Raw genomic sequence first — 27,577 nt, forward strand, 5'->3', positions numbered from 1 at the left:
CCCTCAACACACTGATGGCTCTGAGACTGTGCCCACAGTAAACCTTACCTATGTTATGGCCGTTGACAGCAATAGGAGTAAAAAGGCACATTTCTATTTCACAATGCAATGGACAATAATGTTCTCGTTTAATCTATTCTGTCAATGCTACCAGCCATCTTGGTGTTCATTTTGGTTCACCATGACCGTCAGTCATTTTCAGTGTTCAGATTTAGGTGTGTTTGAGAGCGATGGTTTTCATGTTTTTCTCCTATTCTCCCTCACCTCACGTGCGAGCCGTTGATGGAGCCAGATTGCCTTAGCATGAGGTAGATGACTGTGGTGCGCCGTGAGTGGAGTCGAGCGGTACACATTATGAACGCTCTCACTGTTCACCTGCATCAGTTCATTACAGTGTGTCTCACGGCTCCCCGAGCACATCGGTGTGCTGAGCCAGCAACCATCAGTCTCCTCACCTATAGTCCTATATACCGGTCTTCAAGCTGTCCTTTCTCCTATCTCAACGACACATGAATAGTGAAGGTGAGTGGGGAATACCTCATCCCCTCCCCTACCGACTGCACTGATACTGACCATAACTCACTCGTTCAGGACATGACTATGTCAAAGACCTTTCTCTTGGGAGGTGTTTCTAATCTTCACCTGAACCTCACAGTGGATGCTCCCATGAATGTGAGAGGATGGGTAACATAGTGATATGAACTGTGTACATACAGTAGCTTACAAGTCAGATCCCACGTCTGTATTCACCAGGGAGGATAAGGGTCTGGATCCTTGTGACTGCTCTCCATGAGTCCTCCCAGTCCGGCGTCTGTGCTGGTGTCCAGCTGATGATACACAGACACACTAGTATATACACCTTGTAAAGGCCTCGGGCACTCCACTCCCATTGTGATGTAATTTCCTGCTTAGAAAGGGTTATGCATGAAGAGAGAGAGAGAGAGCATCATCTGGTCTAGGTTCAAAGTCACTGCAGAATTAGACTTTTTCCACGTTTCTCCAAATGTCAAATATAGAAACTGCAAGCTGCTTCAAACGTCAAATCTCTTTGTTAAATCTTGTCTCTCTTTAATTCCAACACACACACCCACACCCACACACACACACATACGCCTTCAGTCTTGTGTGGGGTCATCTGTATGTTCGCATTCCACCAGACTTAGCAAGTGTTTGTGCATTTGAGGGTGGCCACAACAGCGAAGGTGACCATGACAGTCTTCTACATCCCCCAACACCATGCCAGTGCCAATAAACACAGTTGTCAATGTGAACGCTCTGTGTACACACAAAAGGTGAGATGAGAGGAGAGGTAGAAAAGGGGAAAGGAAGGTTGACCAGTCACGCCAGTAGGTGCGGAAAATGGAGGAAAAGCAAGGCAGGATGAGAGTGATAAAGGGAAATGGTTTGTGTGTCGGTTGTGTTGTAATTGGAGTGGAACACTGAGAGATGAGAGAGAGGAGGGGATAAACAGAGCGAAGGATGGAGGGATGTGCAGAGCGATGATTCCTCTCTCTAATCTTCTGGACACACGCACGAGCCGGGTGCCTGCAGGCAAAGAGCGAAAGAGTAAGAGAAAGAGAGTGAAAGAGAGAGAGAGAGAGAGAAAGATAAAGGGAGTGAGAGAGAGAGAGTGAGCGAGAGAGAGTAAGAGAGAGAGAGGGAGAGAAAGAGAAAGGGAGTGAGAGAGAGAGAGAGTGAGCGAGAGAGAGTAAGAGAGAGAGTGAGAGAGAGAGAGAGCGAGAGAGAGAGAGAGAGCGAGAGAGAGAGAGAGAGTGAGCGAGAAAGAGTAAGAGAGAGAGAGTGAGCGAGAGAGAGAGAGAGAAAGAGAAAGGGAGTGAGAGAGAGAGAGAGAGAGAGAGAGAAAGGGAGTGAGAGAGAGAGAGAGAAAGAGAAAGGGAGTGAGAGAGAGAGAGAGAGAGAGAGAGAGAGAGAGGGAGTGGGCAGGTGGAGAAGGTGGAGACAGAGAGTATCAAACTGTGAGGGGAAACTAGATTAAGGCAGAGAAGCAGCAGAGGGAGGGAGAAGAAGAAGAGCTATCATTCCTCTAGCACGCTGAGAGAAACCAGTGAGGAGCTTTCCTTATTCACTCTCGCTCTCTGCCAGAGTGAGAGGGGGAGAGCGAGAGAGTAAACGAGAGAGAGAGAGAGCTATACTACTCCACCGCTGACGGTGTGAACACAACGAGGAGAGAGGGAGAGGGAGAGAGAGGCAGAGAAGCACAAGACTAGCCACAGGGAAGGAGAGAGAGACAGGACGGAGGAGAGACAGAGTGGAGGGAGGGAAGAGGAGGATGAGGGAGGAGTGGAGAGAGAAGACAGACGCTGATCTTTGACTGTTGAGGACCGAGTGCGAGTGTGTGAGCGTGAAGGAGTGTGCTTGTGAGACTGGGTGCGATGGATCACTGTTCCTGCACACTGTAAGTCTCAGTGCATGGCAGGGCATTTAGAGTGTGTGAGTTTGGTTTCATTGTGTTGGGTGGTGTTTTATCAGACATAGCACAGTGGCTGAGGGATTACGACAGCTGGGGAGAGAGTGTGTCTACGTGTGTTGTGGTAGCGAGCAGGGGCAGCTGTGTGTGTGTGTTTGTCTGTGTGAAAGAAGCAGGGCAGCTGGAGACAGAGATAGGTAGAGAGGCCAGGTACACCTAGAGGGCAAGTTCACAAAGAGAGAGAGCCCACGTGAGGAGAGAACAAGTGAAAACAGGGACACCAACTCTGCCACCAGATACAGAGTTTGTATGTGTGCGTCTGCACAGCGGCATACAGAGAAGCACCCGTCCAGTCATCTCAGGTCAGCGCAGCGGGGGTCCAGGGATGTCCATCAGGCAGCTATGGGGGCCCAGTGAGCTGTAGTAGAGGACGCCCTCGGCCCCCAGTCCCACCCAGCAGCAGCGCTCTCTCTTCCCCTCCGGTGGGTAGACGCACGTGGGCCTAGGGCACCTCAAAGCCCAGAGTGAGGGCCAACAGCGGGGTTCCTGTACCCAGAGGAGTAACCACGGCCATCATGGGGGAGTGGACCATCCTGGAGCGCCTTCTGGAGGCTGCCGTCCAGCAGCATTCCACCATGATCGGAAGGTAAGCAGCATACTGATATCTAGAGCAGAGGTATTCAAATCTGAGCCTGCAGGTCCAGAGTACTGCCGATTCTGTTCTACCTGATAATTAATTGCACGCACCTGGTGTCCCAGGTCATTATCAGTCCCTGGTTAGTGGGAAAGAATGAAAATCAGCGTGGAACTGGCTTCAAAGTCCAGATTTGAATTTGCCTGATCTAGACGTTAAATTACATGACATTCAAAAGCTTTACTGTCCCATTCAATTTGTCTTTGGTTTCCATTCCGAAGGCTCAATCGCAAACACAATGGCTATGACATTAAAATAAAACAAAAATTAAATAAAACATTACATTACCATTTTAAATGGGCAGATTGATAGTCAATGTCTCTGCTGTTGGCCGCAAAGGGCACTATCCTCTATTGGTTTTGATGGGGATGATGCTAGGTATTGGATAAGGGGCTTATTGCGAGGATATTCTCTTCTGTATGGTCAGTTTGAGGCTCTCAATGGAGCTTCCCCTCTGCGTGTCATCTCTATGTGTTGCAAAAATGGTCTGATTGAGTCTGTGGCTTCCTGTCCAAAGTGGCTGATCAGAAACTGAGAGGCTTTGTTTAAATCCTGTCGACAAAGTGATGGGATGATGATGGGAGGGTGGGAATGGAGGGGGGAGAACGAGGGGGAGGAGTGATGACATTGGTCAGAGGGGCTTCAGCTGTCAGAGTTTAGAACAGCACGAGGATGCAGAGACCTTGTTTGACTTTCGTCCAGTCCATTCCTCTCACTTTCTCCTCTCTCTCTCGTTCTCTCGTTCTCTCTTTCTCACACACACACACACACACACACTCTCTCTCGCTACTTTCTCTCTCACACTTTCTCTTACTCTTTGATAGAGTGTGATGTTCTATGTGTGGTAGTCGTCAGAGAGCTTGTTTTCTCAGAGCTGCATGCAACAGGAAATGGTGTCTAGTCCTCTGCTATGGTGTCTAGTCCTCTGGGAAGTCACTACAGAAGGCTGTAGGGTTGGTTGTGTCCTCATTATGGGCAGTGTGGTCATTGGTCCTCCCTGACATCTGCATAAAGATAAATGAATGCTCCAAGACTGCAGTAGAAAGTGTTCTCATTTGGCTTGCCTATCCACATCTTCCTAATATTGAGTTGCACCTTCCCCTTTTGCCATCAGAACAGCCTCAATTCATCAGGGCAGGGACTCTACAAGGTGTCGAAAGTGTTCCACAGAGAGGCTGGTCCATTGTTGACTCCATTGCTTCCCACAGTTGTGTCAAGTTGGCTAGATGTCCTTTGGGTGGTGGACCATTCTAGATACACAATGGAAACTGTTGAGAGTGAAAAACCCAGTAGCATTGTAGTTCTTGACACAAACCGCGGCGCTTCGCACCTACTACCATACCTCATTCAAAGGCACTTACGTCTTTTGTCTTGCCCCATTCACCCTCAATGGCACACATACACAATCTGTCTCAAAGCGTAAAAATCCTTCTTTAACCTGTCTCCTCCCCTTCATCTACACTGATTGAAGTGGATTTAACAAGTGACATTAGTAAGGGATCATAGCTTTCACCTGGATTCACCTGGCCAGTCTATGTCATGGAAAGAGCAGGTGTTCCTAATGTTTTGTACACTCAGTGTACTACTTTTGAACCGAGCCCTATGGACCATAGTCGTAAGTAGGATACTATAAAGGGAATAGGGTGTCATTTGGGATGTACATGTTGTTACTGAGTAAAGATACATCTCATTCATATCTAGATTGGGAGTTAGTATATCATTATATTACATATGTGTTCTGAATTATATCACAAATGAATTGCGAGGGTCTTATGTCATTGGTTGTCCTAATGTAGTGGAGGCTTAAAAGTGAAACGAGAGAGAGAGAGAGAGGGAGAGAGAGAGAGACTAAGATAGAGAGAGAGAGAGAGAGAGAGAGAGAGAGAGAGAGAGAGGGAGAGGGAGAGGGAGAGGGAGAGGGAGAGGGAGAGGGAGAGAGAGAGAGAGAGAGAGTCTACTTCATAATACAGTACTGGGCCCAAAAGCTGGTGGTCCATAATTTGTCATACAATATTAGATACTTTGAGTGTATAAATTACATTATCAGCTATTCAGCACATTCATTATAGGGTGACACATTGTTTGAAGGGTACCTACATAAGGACTTCATAACACATTCATAACCCACACATAACACTATCATAATCAGTGTCCATTGATATGTCTATATGAATGTTCCTCTAGGACTAGCACTATAGAATTAGAGTGTAATATGTGTAGTGCCTGACCCCTGGCTGCCTGACCCCTGGCTTCCCCAGATGTGTGCTTCCATTAGGAGACAGACCAGTCAGCCTGTATCTGGTAGCAGTGCTATGAATGATCACGCCTCCCCTACTCATTCATGATCCACACTGATCATCTGAATTAGTCACCCACGCTAGAAGGAGTGAGAGCAAAGTGTTATTCACACTGTAACAGACAGAGGCAGGCGCCATTGCTTTAGTCTGCAGAGGCCGGTTACAGTCATAGAAATACAATTACTAGAACGGTAATCGCCTTTTCAAGTAATTGTTCTGATTTCCACATTCTAGTGTCTGTTCTAGTAGTTATATTTATATGGTTACAGAACCAGTGTACTCTCTCTCTCTATCTCTCTCTGGCAATTGTATTAAAGGGTAAGATGGTAATAGGAACTTCAGCAAGAGGGCTTATTGGAGTTAGAGTTAAAGCAATTGTCTGTACTGTTCTGTAGCCGACTCATTTGGTCATGTTTGCTTTTCATCCATTGCTACACTCTTAGAAGAAAATTGCTATCTAGAACCTAAAAGAGTTCATCACCTGTCCCCATAGGAGAACCCTTTGAAGAACCCTTTTTGGTTCTAGGATGTACCCTTTTGGTTCCAGGTAGAACCTTTTTGGGTTCCATGTAGAGCCCTTTCCAAAGAGTTCTACTTGAAACCCAAAAGGGTTCGACCTAGAACCAGAAAGGGTTCTCCTATAGGGAAAACTTAAGAACCCTTTGGCACCCTTTTTTCTAATATTCACTATCGTTCAGCCGCCATAAAGAGCGATGGCTCTCCATGACATGACATCTGACCTTGGTATCATCGCTGTTTAGAAACATTGTGGAAACTGGGAATCCCCCTGAGCACAAGTCTCTGATTGGTCCTTCTACTATGGTTTGGGGCTCTTCATTGGTCACTGTCTGAAGATGTGAGGAAATAAGGAAGGAAGCATCATGGCTCCCTTGTTCCCCCTGGTGATGCCACTGTGCATTCCCTCGGGACGACTCGAAAACAAACTGGCTGCTTTTCAATACAAATCACATTAATCGCATTAGTATTAACACACACAGATGTGTTTGTGTACATTTGCAGGAGAGATGCCACACTCCTTTCCCAATGCAGTGTGTGTGTGTGTGTGTGTGTGTGTGTGTGTGTGTGTGTGTGTGTGTGTGTGTGTGTGTGTGTGTGTGTGTGTGTGTGTGTGTGTGTGTGTGTGTGTGCATATGATTTATCATATTATTATAAATACAATTCCTGGCTGAGATCAGATAGTGGCTTCCTTCCATTGATATGCAGGCTGGAGAGGGAGAGAGCGTGACTGAACACTGGCCACAACCAACCTCTGATCTCGACACTGATACCCATTGTTGGAAGGAAGATCCTCAAAACAGGCAGAGATCATAATGTCTTGGCTATAACCCAGCTTCATGACTAATGAACACGTTGTACAGTTGGTGGAAAACATTGTAGACAGCAACTGACAAGGGGAGTAGGAGTTGGTAAAACATGTTGTTTTGAGTTAGATCAAATTATTATTAGATACAATTTGATTAACTTATTATTTTGAGTTGGGTTAGACTTGGATAAAGGAGTAGGAAATGGAACATGCGAGGGAACCCATGCGAGGGAACCCATGCAATGAAACCCATGCGAGGAACCCATGCGAGGGAACCCATGCGAGGGAACCCATGCGAGAAACCCATGCGAGGGAACCCATGCGAGGAACCCATGCGAGGGAACCCATGCTCCTGTCAGGTTAAACCTGATGGAAACCATGTGGTTGGACACCAATCAGTATGATATTCTTACCTGATGGATTTGTTGTAGTTACTTATTAATCATAGTAGCGCTGAAACAACCAGACCAAACTATGGCTTCCAGAAACAGGGTCTACCATACTTACTATTGGTAGAGGAGCTAGCCTCAATGGCATGGCATTCTCTGTGCCTTGCCTCAGGGCAATGTCATTGCGTATTAGACATAGCATAATATAGTACACACTGTTTGTGTGCTTTTGCTGCGTGGGCAGCTTTGGGTTAGAAGGGCAGCATATGTGTGTGAGCAAAAGATTGGGGGTCTTTGTTGTGTATGTGTGTGTGTGTGTTTGTGTGTGTGTGTGTACCATGTTCTCTTCCTGTACTGTCAGTCAGCATGGTTTCTCAGCAGGCTCTCTGAAATCAATATGCATCTGTGTCACCGATGAGGAAGGGGAAGAGGACTAGACCCCCTGTGCTCCAAACATGCACAAACACATCTACAGTGTATAGTAGACATGAATCAGTGTAGAAACACACAAACACATCTACAGTGTATGGTAGACATGAATCAGTGTATAAACACACAAACACATCTACAGTGTATGGTAGACATGAATCAGTGTATAAACACACAAACACATAGCTTATACTAAAGTACAGGTCATCTAAACACGTTTCAGTGCAGTCATTTGAGTTGGATAAACATCATTTTTTTAGTTGGATAAATATAATTTTTTGAGTTGGATAAACATACTTTTTTTTTAGTTGGATAAAGTGATTGTTTAGAGTTGGATGGACATGTTATTTTGGATAAAAATATGATTTTCCCTTTGCTGGAGCATGGCTCCATGTAGCTCCGACTTCTTTTAACCACTGATCGTTCAGTTGAATCAGTGTGAGGGCTTCCACAGGTCTGTGTTCAGCTCCGGTGAGAGTATTGGAGTCAGGGAGCTGTGAGGTAATGGCTATTTAGGGGAGAGAGCACTGAGAGAGCACATCGGTGTGTGTGTGTGTGTGTGTGTGTGTGTGTGTGTGTGTGTGTGTGTGTGTGTGTGTGTGTGTGTGTGTGTGTGTGCGCGTGCGCGCGCGCGCGCGTGCGCGTGCGTGCGTGCGTTAGAGGGCCCGTACCTTGCGGAGTCCCCCACAGGTCTATTTATTACCGTCCTCATTTCAGATACATTGGCCCCTAGAGTGTTTACAGTCTCTTCTTCCCCTTACATCAGGGGTAGGCAACTAGATCGGAGGGAATGGTCGTAGGGCTGGAAAATAATTAGAAAACGTTTTCCACTTTAAATTGACAACACCTAAGAACACCAAAAGGAGATTGTATTTGAAAATAACAATCGTTATATCTCTTACATTGAGACACGATCACATACCTCTTTTTTATTTTATTTGTGGGAATAATTGGGAACAGACTTCCTAAATTATTATTGTTTTGCTGAATTCCTGGTGATTTTACAGTCTTTAAAAATGTTTTTACCAAAAACTACACTGAACAAAAATATAAACGCAACATGTAACAATTTCAAAAGTTTTATTGAGTTACAGTTCATATGAGGAAATCAGTCAATGGAAATAAATTCACTAGGCCCTAATCTATGGATTTCACATGACTGGGAATACAGATATGCATCAATTGGTCACAGATCAGAAAACCAGTCAGTATCTGGTGTGACCACCATTTGCCTCATGCAGCGTGACACATCTCCTTTGCATAGAGTTGATCAGGCTGTTGATTGGGGCCTGTAGAATGTTGTCCCACTCCTCTTCAATGGCCGTGCAAAGTTGCTGGATTTGGTGGGAACTGGAACATGCTGTTTTACACATTGATCCAGAGCATCCCACACATGCTCAATTGGTGACATGTCTGGTGGGTATACAGGCCATGGAAGAACTGGGACATTGTCAGCTTCCAGGAATTGTGTACAGATCCTTGCGACATGGGGTACAATATCATGCTGAAACATGAGGTGATGGCGGGGGATGAATGGCACGGTTATGGGCCTCAGGATCTCGTCACGGTATCTCTGGGCACTCAAATAGCCATAGATAAAATGCAATTGGAAAGGTTCAGAGCTTTTGTGAAACATCACAGCACAGTTGAAAAATAGATGGCAAATAAAAATTTAAACTGGATGGTGTTCAGAGATAGATGGGAGGGGTTTAGGGTAGCTGAAGGATGAGATTAAAAACTCAAAAAAGAGAACTAGTGTAAAATACATTGTGTCTGTAAAATGTATATAGTATGTATAAATGTAAACTTTATTTAACTATGCAAGTCAGTTCAAAACAAATTCTTATTTACAATGACGGCCTACCCCGGCCAAATCCAGACGACGCTGGGCCCATTATGCGCCACCCTATGGGACTCCCAATCACAGCTGGTTGTGATACAGCCTAGATTTGAACCAGGGTGTCTGTAGTGACGCCTCAAGCGCTGAGATGCAGTGCCTTAGACCACTGCGACACTTGCGAAGTAGAACCCTAAGTGTTGTTGTCCATTAGTTTGGTCCAATTAGGGGAGGAGTGGTAGGGTTAGGGGAACATAATAAAGGAAAAGATATATACAAAATATATATATACAGTACAAGCCAAAAGTTTGGACACACCTACTCATTCCAGGGTTTTTCTTTATTTTTACAATTTCTACATTATAGAATAATAGTGAAGACATCAAAACTATGAAATAACACATGGAAACATGTAGTAACCCCAAAAAACGTGTTAAAAAAATCTAAACATATCTGAGATTTTTCATACAGTGCATTGCGAAAGTATTCGGCCCCCTTGAACTTTGCAACCTTTTGCCACATTTCAGGCTTCAAACATAAAGATATAAAACTGTATTTTTTTGTGAAGAATCAACAACAAGTGGGACACAATCATGAAGTGGAACGACATTTATTGGATATTTAAAACTTTTTTAACTAATCCAAAACTGAAAAATTGGGCGTGCAAAATTATTCAGCCCCTTTACTTTCAGTGCAGCAAACTCTCTCCAGAAGTTCAGTGAGGATCTCTGAATGATCCAATGTTGACCTAAATTACTAATGATGATAAATACAATCCACCTGTGTGTAATCAAGTCTCCGTATAAATGCACCTGCACTATGATAGTCTCAGAGGTCCGTTAAAAGCGCAGAGAGCATCATGAAGAATAAGGAACACACCAGGCAGGTCCGAGATACTGTTGTGAAGAAGTTTAAAGCCGGATTTGGATACAAAAATATTTCCCAAGCTTTAAACATCCCAAGGAGCACTGTGCAAGCGATAATATTGAAATGGAAGGAGTATCAGACCACTGCAAACCTACCAAGACCTGGCCGTCCCTCTAAACTTTCAGCTCATACAAGGAGAAGACTGATCAGAGATGCAGCCAAGAGGCCCATGATCACTCTGGATGAACTGCAGAGATCTACAGCTGAGGTGGGAGACTCTGTCCATAGGACAACAATCAGTCGTATATTGCACAAATCTGGCCTTTATGGAAGAGTGGCAAGAAGAAAGCCATTTCTTAAAGATATCCATAAAAAGTGTCATTTAAAGTTTGCCACAAGCCACCTGGGAGACACAACAAACATGTGGAAGAAGGTGCTCTGGTCAGATGAAACCAAAATTGAACTTTTTGGCAACAATGCAAAACGTTATGTTTGGCGTAAAAGCAACACAGCTCATCACCCTGAACACACCATCCCCACTGTCAAACGTGGTGGTGGCAGCATCATGGTTTGGGCCTGCTTTTCTTCAGCAGGGACAGGGAAGATGGTTAAAATTGATGGGAAGATGGGTGGAGCCAAATACAGGACCATTCTGGAAGAAAACCTGATGGAGTCTGCAAAAGACCTGAGACTGGGATGGAGATTTGTCTTCCAACAAGACAATGATCCAAAACATAAAGCAAAATCTACAATGGAATGGTTCAAAAATAAACATATCCAGGTGTTAGAATGGCCAAGTCAAAGTCCAGACCTGAATCCAATCGAGAATCTGTGGAAAGAACTGAAAACTGCTGTTCACAAATGCTCTCCATCCAACCTCACTGAGCTCGAGCTGTTTTGCAAGGAGGAATGGGAAAAAATGTCAGTCTCTCGATGTGCAAAACTGATAGAGACATACCCCAAGCGACTTACAGCTGTAATCGCAGCAAAAGGTGGCGCTACAAAGTATTAACTTAAGGGGGCTGAATAATTTTGCACGCCCAATTTTTCAGTTTTTGATTTGTTAAAAAAGTTTGAAATATCCAATAAATGTCGTTCCACTTCATGATTGTGTCCCACTTGTTGTTGATTCTTCACAAAAAAATACAGTTTTATATCTTTATGTTTGAAGCCTGAAATGTGGTAAAAGGTCGCAAAGTTCAAGGGGGCCGAATACTTTCGCAATGCACTGTAGTAGCCACCATTTGCATTGATGACAGCTTTGCAAACTCTTGGCATTCTCTCAACCAGCTGCATGAAGTAGTCACCTAGAATGCATTTCAATTAACAGGTGTGCCTTGTTAAAAGTTCATATGTGGAATTTCTTTCCTTCTTAATGCGTTTGAGCCAATCAGTTGTGTTGTGACAAGGTAGGGGTGGTATACAGAAGATAGTCCTATCTGGTAAAAGACCAAGTCCATATCGTGGCAAGAATAGCTCAAATAAGCAAAGAAAAATGACAGTCCATCAGTACTTTAAGATATGAAGTCAGTCAATTCTGAATACGTCAAGAACTTTGAAAGTTTCTTCAAGTGCAGTCGCAAAAACCATCAAGCGCTATGATGAAACTGGCTCTCATGAGTACCGCCACAGGAAAGGAAGACCCATAGTTACCTCTACTATTCAAGACACACTTAACCTGCATGGCTCCCACAGAATTCTGCAGCGATATGCCATTGGATCTGGATTGCACTTGGGACTATCATTTGTTTTTCAACAGAACAATGACCCAAAACACACCTCACACCTCAACCCAATTGTGAGGGTTTGGGATGAGTCGTACCGCAGAGTGAAGGAAACGCAGCCAACAAGTGCTCAGCATATGTGGGAACTCGTTCAAGACTGTTGGAAAAGCATTCCTCATGAAGCTGGTTGAGAGAATTCCAATATGGTGCAAAGCTGTCATCAAGGAAAAGGGTGGCTGCTTTGAAGAATCTAAAATGTGTTTAACACTTTTTTGGTTACTACATAATTCCATATGTGTTATTTCATAGTTTTGATGTCTTCATTATTATTCTACAATGTAGAAAATTGTAAAATAAAGAAAAACCCTTGAATGACTAGGTGTGTCCAAACTTTTGACTAGTACTGTATGTATATGTACATACTTACAATAAAAGATATATGGGATTGGAAATTATGCAGACAATTACATTGATGGAAGCTAAAATCTATCTGCAATATTAAATCTGATTCTGTTCATTGTCCGTAGTTTATGCCTGCCCATACCATAAGCCCACCGCCACCATGCCATCTGCCCGGTACAGTTGAATCCGGGATTCACCCGTGCAGAGCCAACTTCTCCAGCGTGCCAATCCCACCCTCTTTTCACTCTTTCCTCCCAAAACCCAATCCTCCTCTCACACGTTTCATCTTTTCTTTCTGTTATTCCCGAACTTACAATCCTTTAATGCTAATCTTCCTGTCATCACTGTTAAAGTCATACAGATAAACCCTTGTCTTATGTGTACGAGTGTGTGGATGCGTGTTTGGATAAACCATGTCACTGTGAAAAGGTGTAAGATCTCCTATACACAAGTGTTACATTCTGAGTGTTTTTCTCTCAATGGGGGTCTGTCTGACTGGCTGTATCCAGATGTCCTGGTGAAACACCACAACAAGGTCACCAAGATTAGAAGAGGTTGAGCCAGACACTTAATGAGTAGTGACAGGAGCAAGATGGCGTTCTGAACACAGCAATGTAGATCACCTCAAGATAAAAACGCAATATTCAATATCGGTAAGTTAGACTAAATATTAGCACTTCACAATCTGGTGGGTAAAAACCTTCAATCTGGATAACAACGCAAAACAAATCTTAAGACTAGAGAAATGTATTGACAAATATTAGCAAAACAAGCAACACCCAAACATGACGGAGAGTAAGACAGGGGAACCTATCTCAACATGACGGAGAGTAAGACAGGGGAACCTATCTCAACATGACGGAGAGTAAGACAGGGGAACCTATCTCAACATGACGGAGAGTAAGACAGGGGAACCTATCTCAACATGACGGAGAGTAAGACAGGGGAACCTATCTCAACATGACGGAGAGTAAGACAGGGGAACCTATCTCAACATGACGGAGAGTAAGACAGGGGAACCTATCATAACATGACAGAGAGTAAGACAGGGGAACCTATCTCAACATGACGGAGAGTAAGACAGGGGAACCTATCTCAACATGACGGAGAGTAAGACAGGGGAACCTATCTCAACATGACGGAGAGTAAGACAGGGGAACCTATCTCAACATGACGGAGAGTAAGACAGGGGAACCTATCTCAACATGACGGAGAGTAAGACAGGGGAACCTATCTCAACATGACGGAGAGTAAGACAGGGGAACCTATCTCAACATGACGGAGAGTAAGACAGGGGAACCTATCTCAACATGACGGAGAGTAAGACAGGGGAACCTATCTCAACATGACGGAGAGTAAGACAGGGGAACCTATCTCAACATGACGGAGAGTAAGACAGGGGAACCTATCTCAACATGACGGAGAGTAAGACAGGGGAACCTATCTCAACATGACGGAGAGTAAGACAGGGGAACCTATCTCAACATGACGGAGAGTAAGACAGGGGAACCTATCTCAACATGACGGAGAGTAAGACAGGGGAACCTATCTCAACATGACAGAGAGTAAGACAGGGGAACCTATCATAACATGACAGAGAGTAAGACAGGGGAACCTATCTCAACATGACGGAGAGTAAGACAGGGGAACCTATCTCAACATGACGGAGAGTAAGACAGGGGAACCTATCTCAACATGACGGAGAGTAAGACAGGGGAACCTATCTCAACATGACGGAGAGTAAGACAGGGGAACCTATCTCAACATGACGGAGAGTAAGACAGGGGAACCTATCATAACATGACAGAGAGTAAGACAGGGGAACCTATCTCAACATGACGGAGAGTAAGACAGGGGAACCTATCTCAACATGACGGAGAGTAAGACAGGGGAACCTATCTCAACATGACGGAGAGTAAGACAGGGGAACCTATCTCAACATGACGGAGAGTAAGACAGGGGAACCTATCTCAACATGACGGAGAGTAAGACAGGGGAACCTATCTCAACATGACGGAGAGTAAGACAGGGGAACCTATCTCAACATGACGGAGAGTAAGACAGGGGAACCTATCTCAACATGACGGAGAGTAAGACAGGGGAACCTATCTCAACATGACAGAGAGTAAGACAGGGGAACCTATCTCAACATGACGGAGAGTAAGACAGGGGAACCTATCTCAACATGACGGAGAGTAAGACAGGGGAACCTATCTCAACATGACAGAGAGTAAGACAGGGGAACCTATCATAACATGACAGAGAGTAAGACAGGGGAACCTATCTCAACATGACGGAGAGTAAGACAGGGGAACCTATCATAACATGACAGAGAGTAAGACAGGGGAACCTATCTCAACATGACGGAGAGTAAGACAGGGGAACCTATCTCAACATGACGGAGAGTAAGACAGGGGAACCTATCTCAACATGACAGAGAGTAAGACAGGGGAACCTATCTCAACATGACGGAGAGTAAGACAGGGGAACCTATCTCAACATGACGGAGAGTAAGACAGGGGAACCTATCTCAACATGACGGAGAGTAAGACAGGGGAACCTATCTCAACATGACGGAGAGTAAGACAGGGGAACCTATCTCAACATGACAGAGAGTAAGACAGGGGAACCTATCTCAAGACGAAAACGTGACTCTTCTACAGACACAGACGATTTAATCTTTTCACCACCGGGAAAGGTAAAGGTCGAAACCAATCTGTTAAAATCAATAAATGACAAACTGGGTATACTTGAACTAGTCAGTAAGGATATAAAAGAGTTGAAGGCGATCCTCGGGATGAGTGACAAAAAGCTGCGACATTGGAGAAAGACACAAACAAGCTAAAAGGTTCAGTCAATAAGATTGCAACCGAAGTTAATGAACTTTAAAAGGAGAACATCGTTCTAAGAGAAGCCTTACTTGACATACAGACTAGATCCATGAGAGATAATTTGGTACTTAGAGGTATCCAAGGGAAAGAATGAGAAGTTCCTAAATGTGTAGTTAGAGAGTTCCTCCTTACAGCGCTTCAGATCCGACACGAAGCTATTGACAAAATCCAACTCAAACATGTACACCACTTCGAGCAGAGGTATGAACGGCAAATCGTTGCCAAATTTGCTTTCTTTGAAGATAAAATAATGGTTAAAAGCCTGGTTAAATGACTTGCTGGCACGAAAATAGGCATGAATGATCAGTTCCCGAAGGAAATTGCAGAACGGCGCAAAGTTCTGTGTCCAATTTTCAAGGAAAATAGATTGAAAGGGAAACGCTTAGCTCTGCAAACTGTATATTGTTAATCAATTGTTCAGAGACACAAAGACTACTCCATGGCTATTCTCCATGGCTATCTTGTTATGTTCATACAAATATTTACACATGTTAAGTTTGCTGAAAATAAACACAGTTGACAGTGAGAGTACGTTTCTTTTTTTTGCTGAGTTTAGCTTTTCTATCTATCTTCAAATATAACTAATTGGAACACAAAAGCACTAATTCAACATGGTGGAGATAAAAAACACAGCAGACAGAAGGCGCAGTATGTGGGTATGTGTGGATGTATTGAGATGGATGGTGTGGTGTGTGTTTTTTGGTGTTTGGGTAAAGTGTGGCGTTAAGTGACAGGGAAAGGAAATGGTTGCATATCCCAGAACCAATGTATGTCTGTGAGCAGGGGTTGCGAGAGAGCTTTCAATTTTGTGCAGATGAGGGATATACATTTTATAATGAATTATACATCTAATGTATTTATTGTCCTATCATGTGGAGCTACATTTTTTAAGTAAATGTTAATTTATTTATTTATTTATGGTCCTATATTGAGGGAATGGTCCACAACCCTATACCCTAGACACCCACCTGAATGACCCAGATACTAAGGAGAAGTTCCTATTTGTTTTATGGGCCTGCTGTAAGCGGCCTGTATGCAACCTAAATGCGGTCAATGCGTCCCCTCGTGATTTAGAGCCAGTCTGGCAGGTTGGTCCTGCAAAGCCAGAGCCCCCTGATGGGAGAGCATAACATAAAAGGAAATTGTTAAAGATGCTAAAGAGAACCCTGACGACCTTGTACCTATCCGGTGGGGTGCCCCCACCCAGGCAGCGGCAGTGCTGGCAACACTAGCTGCAGTAACCCATGGCGAGGGGGTCACACTCGGACATTCAGAGAGGGGGCATATTATTGGGGCCATGGTGGCACAAAATCAAAGGTCTGACTGCATGGAGATGTTTGGGAATATGGTCACTACGGGGGACCATGTTGTGGGTGTTACATGGGAAAGGGGTATATCTGACCTCCATCACCTAGGACGTGACAATGGTTAATCAAATCTACCCATTTCTGCCTTTTTTTTGGCTCAGTCTTGCAGGCCTTCTCATACAGCTGCGACTGTATATGCATTCGTAAATCAAGACCTTTCTTGAATTGGGCTCTGGGGTGGTGCAACTGTTGAGAATCTGAGTCTATGGTTGTTGTGGGGGAAAGGGGTTGAGTGTGTGTGTGTGTGTGTGTGTGTGTGTGTGTGTGTGTGTGTGTGTGTGTGTGTGTGTGTGTGTGTGTGTGTGTGTGTGTGTGTATATATATATATATCCCACAACTGTTGCGAGGGAGTAAAAGATGTTAGGGACAATATAGGATGAATCACAATAATTGTTCGAGTGAGGGTGATGGAAATGCATTTGGCGGTTGATCTGCTTCTGTTCTGTGGGTGGCACTGTGTGCTCTTTTCGAAGGATGGGTCACGGTCTCTCCGGAGCCATGGGATCTGGGGGGTTGGGGGTGGTCTGTCGGGCATTGGGATGACAACCCAACTTGGGATGAGGAGGGATTTTAGCAGGTGGAATAGTGGGGACCAATTGGAGGTTTACTTAGTAGCAATGCAAATATCATGGCACAGCTATATAGAAACTCAATCATCATGTTACTTTTTAATGGTGAGTTTACAAACATATGATGATAAATAGAATTGAAACTTGTGTCTCATTATGGTAATTGGTGAAATAAGTATAGCCAGTTATAATTGTAATGGCTTAGCAGATAAGAAAAGTAATGAACACGATGGGAGACAGAGAGCTGGTTACAGCGCCGGGGCGCAGCAGGTGTTTAGTTGTAAAGGACAACAGGAGGAGGCAGGTAACTGGGTCCAGGGGCAGGCAGAAGGTCATACACAGGGGGTCCAAAAAGGCAACAGTACAGGCAGGGAAAAGGCTAGTAATGACGTCCGGGAGATCAGGCAAGAGGTTGATAGCAGGAAATCCGACAGGCTAAGGTACAGGCAGGGAATAAGCATCATTAGTGAGGCAGGCAAAACTATCATACACAGGACGATTAAATTACAAGCAACCCAGCACTCTAAATACAAGTGTGTCACAAAACAAACAATACCTCACAGTGATGGGGTGCAAAGAACTGAACTAAATAGTGTGTGATAATGACATACAGGTGTGTGAACAGGTGATCAGAATTCAGGTGATTGGGATCTGGAGAGTGAGCTGCGTTCAGGGGATCTAGGTGAGTGTGAGTTGGAAGCAGACGTTACAAAAAGACGATCAGTATTTACCTGGTTAAAAGAAAAGGAATCTAATGTCTATTGTTTACAGGAAACTCATTCAACAATTTTAGATGAAGTTTGTGGAAAAAGAACTGGGGGGGGCGAAATATATTTCTCCCACGGGCAAAGAAATGCAAAAGGGGTAATGATATTAATTAACAGTAATTTTGATCCAAATGTGCAAATTGTCCAAACAGATCCTCAAGGTAGATGGATGATTTTAAATATGTTATTGGACCATAAACAGATTTGGCTCATTAATATATACTGTCCAAATAATGATGATCCAAGCTTCTTTGAAAATATATTTAAAAATATATAAACTCTACAAGCAACACTATACTCTATTATTATGGTGGGAGATTTTAATATGGTTTTAAATACCTACATGGACCGTAAAGGAAATCACACTTCAAACTATCACCCTCAGGCACTTAAGGAAATCATGAATGTCAATGATATATTGGAATTAGTGGATATATGGAGGTTTAAATATCCTGACCTAGTGAGATATACATGGCGGAGGTTTAATCAGGCTAGTCGTCTTGACTACTCTCTTATGTCATTCTCTCTGGCACCAAAAGTTTAAAAAGTGTTGATGGGGGACAGAATGCGGTCAGACCATTACATAATTGGCATATATATTACTCTTACATGCTTACGTGCTTCTACATCTGCATTGCTTGCTGTTTGGGATTTTAGGCTGGGTTTCTGTATAGCACTTTGTGACATCGGCTGATGAAAAAATGGCTTTAGAAATAAATGTGATTCTTACGGAATTTCCACGTAGGCGAGGATATTGGAAATTGTATTTCTGACATAACATAGGTACAGAAGATCCCCATATTGTATGGGACACTTTTAAATGTGCCTTTAGAAGTCATGCAATTCAGTACTCATCTCTAAAACAAAAGCAATTTAGGTTAAAAGAGTCCAAATCAACAAAGGAAATTGAAGGACTAACAGTACAGTTAGATAGCAATAAAAACTGTGCCATAGACACACAGAATAAGTTAGAGAAAAAACAAAAAGAAATGGAGGAACTTATTCAAGGAAGATCCAGTGTAATATATTATAAAAATAAAGCAAACTGGATGGAATATGAGAAAAAATGCACAATTTTTTTTCAATCTTCAGCATAGAAATGCTACCAAATATGTTGTATTGAAACTTGTTACAAATGATGGAGTCACTCACGATTCACCGAACGATATTTTGAAAGAGAAAGTAGAGTACTTTAAGAATATGTTTTCGTTTCAGTCTCCTCCATCTTCGCTAATCGAAGCTAATTGTACATTAGATGTATATATTTACCAACAGATAGATGAGAAGAGGTTTGTAGCTGCAGCACTCTACTTTTTACTGTCCCAAACAGCTGGGTAAACAATCAACAGACCATTAGGAATATTAAGAGAGAGAGAGAGGAGAGAGAGGAGAGAGGAGAGAGGAGAGAGAGGAGAGAGAGAGAAAGTGAAAGAGGGATGGAGAAAAAGAGTGGAAAAAGAGGGTTAAGAAAGATTATTCAGGCCGACAGAGGAGAGGTCAGTGAATCTGGCTGTTGAGAGGCTGGGCTGTTAACGAGGGTTCAGTCCATGAGTCAGCACTTATGACTAACATGGGTTTATAAATGACCGTAAGACTGACCTTAAATGACCGTAAGACTGACCTTAAATGACCGTAAGACTGACCTTAAATGACCGTAAAACTCAAAGAGAAAGACTAGAATAGACACAGTGTCCCAGACCACTCTTAGGCCACTCAATTATTATCTTACAATCTTAACCCATGTCAACACCTCAAACAGTCATGGAGCCATAGATTCAGCCTTCTCAAAGAGCCATACCATGGTTTGTCAAAGATTAAGTAAAGGCCTCGTCGTATAGGCCTCACACCAGCATTGGGCTCTCAACAACAACAGAACATTGAGCTTTCATTATCTGACGTAGCAAGACGCATATGAAAGGTTGTATCAGTTTGTTAGGAGCCTTTTCCCTTTGTTCTAAGCTTCCATAGACTCATAATGAGATCCACTGACTGTACAAAGGCACCAGCGCTCTCGCTCTAACTGTGAGAGTTAGATGGATCAAGTGCCTGTGGGTATTGATTTGCACCTGGTGCAGATCATATCTATCCCATACATCTCTGACACATTGTCTTATACCACCTCTCTCAATGCTTTTCTACAGTGACGTATGGTGCTTGCGCTCTCTCTCTCGCTCTCTCTCTCTCTCTCTGAACAGAACCTGCATCCTATCATTCTGCTGCAATGTTTGGGCTATAGGCATGATAAGGGCATGGGGAGATATGGCATTGGTGTGTGTGTGTATCTGTGTTTGTCCACTGTGTCCAACATTGTCCCTCAGGGCTGGCAGCAGCAGCTGCTGTGTTTGGTTGAGTATAAGTGATAGGAGCGGATGAGCGAGCCAGACAGCTCACTCAAACACACACACAAACACACACAAATATATACTTAATCACGCACGCACACACCAGTGAAACACCTTACACAGACCAATAAGCGACATGCGCCATGCTCCCTCCAACACAAATAGACAAACATAAACAGACACTTGTGATACAGATCCTCGTCTGACTCACAAGTTCATACCCCAACACACACACAGACATACAGCCAGATGGCCAAACATACATACACAAGGGTGAGCAAATTGAGGTGCGGATGCTATATTTACTCTCACACTCTCAGGCAAATGTTTCCACTGCCAAAACTGAGTAAGCCACACACTGTTAGCAGCCAAACATGAATAACCACATGCTAAATGTGACAACGACTTCACACTCCACCTATCACATTCACTTATCTTTCATTAAGTATTCAGCATTCAACTCACCATGCTGCAGAGAGAGAGTGAGACAGAGAGAGAGTGAGACAGAGAGAGAGTGAGACAGAGAGAGAGAGTGAGACAGAGAGAGGCCATTTGACTGGCAATAATATACTGAATTGATCTCCACTCTTTCCAAGCAAATTGTGTTACAAACACTTGGGATGTGTATTGTACATGCACACGCATACGTGCGCACATGCACAACCTCTCACTCGCACTCTCTCACACTCTCTCTCTCTCTCTCTCTCTCTCTCTCTCTCACACACACACACACACACACACACTAGGAGAGAGCAGTAGTTTAATGTGTCTGATCTCCTTAGGCCTCAGATGGGGAATAGAGACAGATCGGAGCATCACACCTTAGTGAAAGCTGAGTCTGATAAATTATACAATCACTCTAGAGCAGTGGCCATCCCAAGTTTACTTAGAGCAGTGGCCATCCCAAGTTTACTTAGAGCAGTGGCCATCCCAAGTTTACTTAGAGCAGTGGCCATCCCAAGTTTACTTAGAGCAGTGGCCATCCCAAGTTTACTTAGAGCAGTGGCCATCCCAAGTTTACTTAGAGCAGTGGCCATCCCAAGTTTACTTAGAGCAGTGGCCATCCCAAGTTTACTTAGAGCAGTGGTTCACAACCTTTATGGGTTATTATACCACCAACTGATTGTTGCTCTGCCCTGAGTACCCCCTCATGTGCATTTTACCAGTAACCCTGTGGACTCCTGAGTCTTTTCAAGTACCCACTGTGGATAGGCCAAGGTCCTAGTACCCCTGGTTGGGAAGCCCTGCTCTAGAACCAGTGGTTCCCAGTGGTTCTCAATTTTGTCCCGCCCATTGAATATAGTTGCGGAGAGTCCCTGTAATCCTTGATTCAGATCATTCAGGCGAGAAAAAACATCACCCAGATAGGCCAGTCATGTGAGAAACCCTTCATCATGCAAGCGGTCAGACACGTGAAAATGATGGTCAGTAAAGAAAACTTTAAGCTCGTCTCTCAAATAAAAAAAACGTGTCAATACTTTTTCCCTTGATAACCAAAAGTGTTAAATGGTTGCTGCCCGTACCATTGCATTGTGCAGAAAATACACGAGAGTTCAGGGGCATTGCTTTAACAAAGTTAACCATTTTCACTGTAGTGTCCAAAATATCTTTCAAGCTGTCAGGCATTCCCTTGGCAGCTAGAGCCTCTCGGTGGATGCTGCAGTGTACCCAAGTAGCGTCGGGAGCAACTGCTCGCATGCGCGTTACCACTCCACTATGTCTCCCTGTCATGGCTTTTGTGCCATCAGTACAGATACCAACATGAGCAGCAGCTACGTTTGGCTACATAGTTGAATTCCCGCGAGAGAGTAACGGTAAATGATAAGTGATTGGATGTTAATTATTTGACTAAGCTACCTGTATTTGACATTATGTTGTTATTTCGCTGGACACTAGATTATTTTGTTTTATTTTTGGCAGTGAAACGAAGCTACTAAATGTATAGACCTGTTGGAAAATATAAATGGACTGTTTGAAAATGTTGAGAAAAAAAAAAGTAAAAAAAATAATAAATATTTAGATTTTATTAAAAGAAAATGTGAATCACATTTTTATTTGGCGTACCCCGGACGGCACTGCGTACCCCGGACGGCACTGCGTACCCCCGACGGCACTGCGTACCCCGGACGGCACTGCGTACCCCCGACGGCACTGCGTACCCCGGACGGCACTGCGTACCCCGGACGGCACTGCGTACCCCCGACGGCACTGCGTACCCCGGACGGCACTGCGTACCCCCGACGGCACTGCGTACCCCGGACGGCACTGCGTACCCCGGACGGCACTGCGTACCCCCGACGGCACTGCGTACCCCCGACGGCACTGCGTACCCCGGACGGCATTGCGTACCCCCGACGGCATTGCGTACCCCAGTTTGGGAATTCCTGCTCTAGAGAATACTGTGGTGGAGGAGATTGGTTTTGCAAAGCAACACTAACACAAACATAAATACATATAATCCCCCCACACAAACACACGCACACATTCCAACCTATAAACTGGTAAACACACAACCTTCACCCAAAATGTAGATGTTTATCAAACTCAAATGAACAACTAGCAATTTGTTATTACTTACATTGATTCACTAACTGTACACATCAATCGTGATGGGAAATGTCTTGTGAATCAGAACGTCTGGGTCCTTGCATACTTCTCAGTACTGCACGTTTGGAATAGATTTAGAATACTTCTCAGTACTGCACGTTTGGAATAGATTTAGAATACTTCTCAGTACTGCACATGTTTAGAATAGATTTAGAATACTTCTCAGTACTGCACGTTTAGAATAGATTTAGAATACTTCTCAGTACTGCACATGTTTAGAATAGATTTAGAATACTTCTCAGTACTGCACATGTTTAGAATAGATTTAGAATACTTCTCAGTACTGCACATGTTTAAAATAGATTTAGAATACTTCTCAGTACTGCACATGTTTAGAATACATTTAGGAGCGATAGAGGAGTGTGTGTGGCTGGGAGTCAGTGAAGAATGCTTCCAACATGTGTGACTGAGAGTGATTTGGGTTTTGGCCTTGGCAGGGGCCACACTCGCAGGCCCTGGATTGTCCAAAACAGAAGATTAAATGTGGATTACAGCCGTGCTCCCATCCCGATCTCTGACTGCTGCTCTTTTCCTAACTCACACCTCATGACCTTCCCAAACCCAGCGCTCGGCTCTGATGGCTATGTTGCCAGCCCTATTGCACACCTATACTGTTATCAGTTGATTACTGTGGAGTGGAGGTCTCTGTGGTGCTGTGAAGGACTGCTGTGAGGCTGCGAGTGGACTTGGAGCTACTCAAGTGGTAAATAGGGATTAATCACTGCTGTGCTGTGTGTAATTAAATCACCAGCTCAAGTCACTCTTGTTTGTGTCCAACGAGAGAGGACACCAGTGTGCCACGGCCCCCAGTCTGTCTCTCAGTGCTGATCAGCTGCACTGGGATATTGAGGAGGAGATTGTGGATATTGTGAGTGTGGGGCGAGGACTTGATGAGAAGTGGATGAGGATGAGTGGGTACTGTCTCACGTCAGAGGTCTACGGATGAGATTTACATCCGTATGGCTCTGACTTTAGACCGAGAGACACACAAAAAACACAGACAGGATCATTCTCTTCTCTCCACCAGCACACACATATAGTATTGGCTCTATATCTCTCTCAAACACGCCAAACTACACCAAAACCCACACCCAGTGACACTCACACTCTCACACGCACACACACACACACACACACACACACTTAACACTGAGGAGTGTGTTCCGGTCTTGAGGGCTATCCTGGACCTCCTCCATCTCTGTCACATTCCAGTCAGTGACAGAAGGAGCAGAGGGCCTCCGCTCCCCTGGCAACAGAGTGCCATCCACACACAAGCTTTACAAAGATGATTGTGTCTATACTGTCTGACATTCCTGTGTTCTTCCCGTGCTCTCTAAAGTTGATGGATGATTTTCAGGCTCCATCTCAGGGTGAACTCTATATCACTACTGTCTAAATATTTTTGCATCATGCATTTTGAGTGTATGCTTCACTGGGTATGTGTCTGTGTTGGTGGGGATGTTTTAAATACAGTATGTATGTGTGTGTGCCAGTATATACAGTATTTATGGTTGCGTGTGAGATGCTGTCAAATAACCTGGATTGAAGGTTGCAGCCCCCCCCCCCCCCCCCCCCCCACTCTCTCTCTCTCTCTCTCTCTCTCACTCTCGCTTTCTCAATTGTTTTAGTTCTCCTCCATGTCTGGAGTCTCATCCTGCTGGGATTAAGCTGTTGTCCTGACGCACAACCAGTGTGTGGACGTGTGTGTGCGCGTGTGTGGACGTGTGTGAGCGGCAGAGGAAATAGGCCCAGGATTCTCTGGGAAGAGTCGATACAGTATTAGCTAAACAGCGAAGATTCTGACCCTACCTGAAGCAAGACGTAGCTGTGGGCTATATGCCAAATGGCCTGCAGTCAAGTCAACCAGGTCCTATTGATGATAAACCTTGGCAGCCTGTCACAAGACAGGCATGAGGAAACCAGGGAGATGCTTTATAGAGAGAGTTAAAGGGATGAGGCCAGGTAAAGCCGCAGCAGAAGCCCAGACAACGGGGGAAAGAGGGAGCCCTTTAAGAGGATTACACAGCAGTATCACATGGGGAACATTGAAATCATGGGGCAAACAAGCCAGCTTTGACTCATCACAGCTTCTTGTGTATGGGTGGCTTCTTCAGCCATCACCTAATGAAAAGGACTTCTCTAGTGTCTGTTATATTTAAGCAGTAAGGCCCGAAGAGGTGTGGTATATGGCCAATATACCACGGCTAAGGGCTGTTCTTAGGCACGACTGTCAGCCAATCAGCATTCAGGGCTCGAACCACCCAGTTTATATATATCAATCGTGTTTGTGGTTATCAATAAGAGTCTATCATAGATCAACCATGTCTGCAACAGTCTATACAACAGGTTCTCTCTCCTGGGTGTAGAATGATTTTTTCATCTGGCTTCCATCCATAGATGACAGCAGACAGTTCCAGCCTGCTTTGGTAGCATTGTTATTGCTGGTGTTTCTTCTCAGCTTCCTGGGTAGTCAAGCTGCCTGTAGTCTTCACTACAGCTGGTCCTCAGCTCGAATCAGAGCTCACGAGCACACCGTTCCTTGTTCTGCCCATCGGTTGTTGCCATGGTAACTGTCGGAGGAAGGAGGGGAGGGGAGGGAGGGAGGGTAGGGGGGATGTAGGGGGTTTGTGGGTAAAGGCACCAGGGAACCCCACCCCCCCTCCTGACTTACCCCCTTTCCCCAATCAACATATTATCTCCAGGGGTTACAGAAAGAAACACTGTAGAATTGGTCAAACTTAAGTCAAACTTAAGGAAGAGCGACTTTAATGAACGTACAGTATAAAAGGGGCTGTTCTTCCTCCACAACAACAACAACAATACAGTAGCATCACTTCAAATGGCATCTCTGTTGGTTGTTTAGCAAGCTGCTCAGTTGTCTGTGTGCGGACGGTTGTGACAACCCTTCCCTCCGAGAAATAACTTATCATTTCACATGTTGGTGCACACTGATCACTGTAGATACAAATAGTACTTCAAATAGTACTTCAAACAAATAAACCTGGCTTTTGTCATTAGCTGTTGAGAGAGAAACCATGATAAAATAAGAATAAGCTTTTTGGGTTCTGGGCATAATGTTTTTACATAGTCACTGGGCATTGTATGAAAGCACAGACAGGGTGTTCATTTAACAACCAGATGCAGGCTGTTGAGGGGGGAGGACACGATGACAAGAGGCTGGGGGGCAAGGCCAGCAGAGCCACACACAGGCGCTTTTGGACATTTTCACAAGATTCACAAAGGAGATTTTGTTTTAACGTTTAACAGGTTCTTCCGACAATGGAAGCAAAAATGCTTCACCAAAAAAAACACACAAAAAAATAGAAATGGTCTCTATTTGGAGCTTATTCTGTTGCAATGCCAGGCAGAGATAGGGAGGGAAAGAGGGCGAGGGAGGGAGGGACAGAGAGGGGGGTTAGGGAGGGAGATGGTAGGGCGCAGGAGCACAAGGAATGGAAAGACAAGGAGAAAAGACAGAACGAGAGCTAGTGAAGGAGGAAGAGGAGAAGGAGCAGGTGGGGGCTGTGGGCATGGATCATCTGAAGCTATTTGATGGCATTAAACAAACTACTAGGCCTAATGCAAGAATCCTCCATTGGCCCTGGAGCAGATTAAGGTTGTTGGTTTGCGTGTGGAAGCCATTATATAATTCATTCTCCCGGATGAGATTTTGTTCCCTCATCCCTTTTTTTTAACCGCTTTGGCAGTTTTTTTTATTCATCTAAATCTCTGTCCGCTACATTTTTGGGTGCCTTTTTTTATCCCCGTCTGTAACTAATTCCACAGTAATTTGATGTTTTCCCTCTGTACCTAATCATTTTTCACAGCCTTTGACTGATACAGTGCGCTAGCTGGCACAATGCTATAGAACTGCTATAGTGGATACCGTGTCCTAAACTCCTTAATGGAGTCACTACAAGGGCAACAGCATTACTTATTCTACTGCAATTCCATCCAGATTACAGGTGGGCGGATTGGGAGCATGTATTTCAATTTTTTCCTTTTCCTTTATTCCAGGCTTACATGTTTTTTTTTTACCTCTGCAGTCTCTGTCTATTATGAGAAATAGACCTACATGTGAATAGTGGCTGACTTTGGGTCAGATTAAATATGACCTCTGAAACCACAGCTGTGGCATGTGCAGGCCAGTAATGCTGCTCCGATTGGTAGATTACAAATTCACCCACAGCAGCCAAACCGCATCCAACTATTTGGCAACTAAGGTGAAAATCCCAATTTCTTCTATTGTCGTCATCACTTCATAAAAGTTCTCATTATACAGTTAATGAGTTCCAGGACTAATGGGTTGGTATTGTCAGACGCAGGTGGTTAAATCTGCTTGGAGTAATTATGATGATTTATGACCTTAACGGAAGTTTATTCGAAGTGTGGATCTCTTTGAGAGCTGCACACAAAAGGCTTGCCGTCCTCTAGTGTTAAAAGGCCTGCTGAGTTTGTCTGAAAAATGAATGAGACGAATGCTTTGAGTGAGAGTGTGTGAGTTCAACTGACAGTGAAAGAGTACCTCTGAAGCCCACTCACAGAAGGAAACTGTAGCGCTGCACTGTACAAAAACAGCTGCATACACTTGTATACATATGCAGGGCCGGCCCTCCCATTGGGCAAGATTGAATTTTGGGCGA

General features: G+C 44.2%; 1 protein-coding gene across 1 annotated transcript in view; it reads left to right on the plus strand.

Annotated features, from left to right (window-relative positions):
* The first annotated feature begins 1,638 nt into the window (after positions 1-1,638).
* gjd1b (gap junction protein delta 1b) overlaps positions 1,639-27,577 on the plus strand; it is a 35,801-nt gene continuing 9,862 nt past the window's right edge. Inside the window, exon 1 of the mRNA XM_021587648.3 lies at positions 1,639-3,074. Coding sequence (XP_021443323.1) covers positions 3,004-3,074 — 71 coding nt within the window. The 5' untranslated portion in view covers positions 1,639-3,003. The remainder of the gene's footprint in view (positions 3,075-27,577) is intronic.

This window comes from Oncorhynchus mykiss, chromosome 27 (genome assembly GCF_057628025.1).
Source record: "Oncorhynchus mykiss isolate SJ-2025 chromosome 27, ASM5762802v1, whole genome shotgun sequence".
Taxonomy (NCBI): Eukaryota; Metazoa; Chordata; class Actinopteri; order Salmoniformes; family Salmonidae; genus Oncorhynchus; species Oncorhynchus mykiss.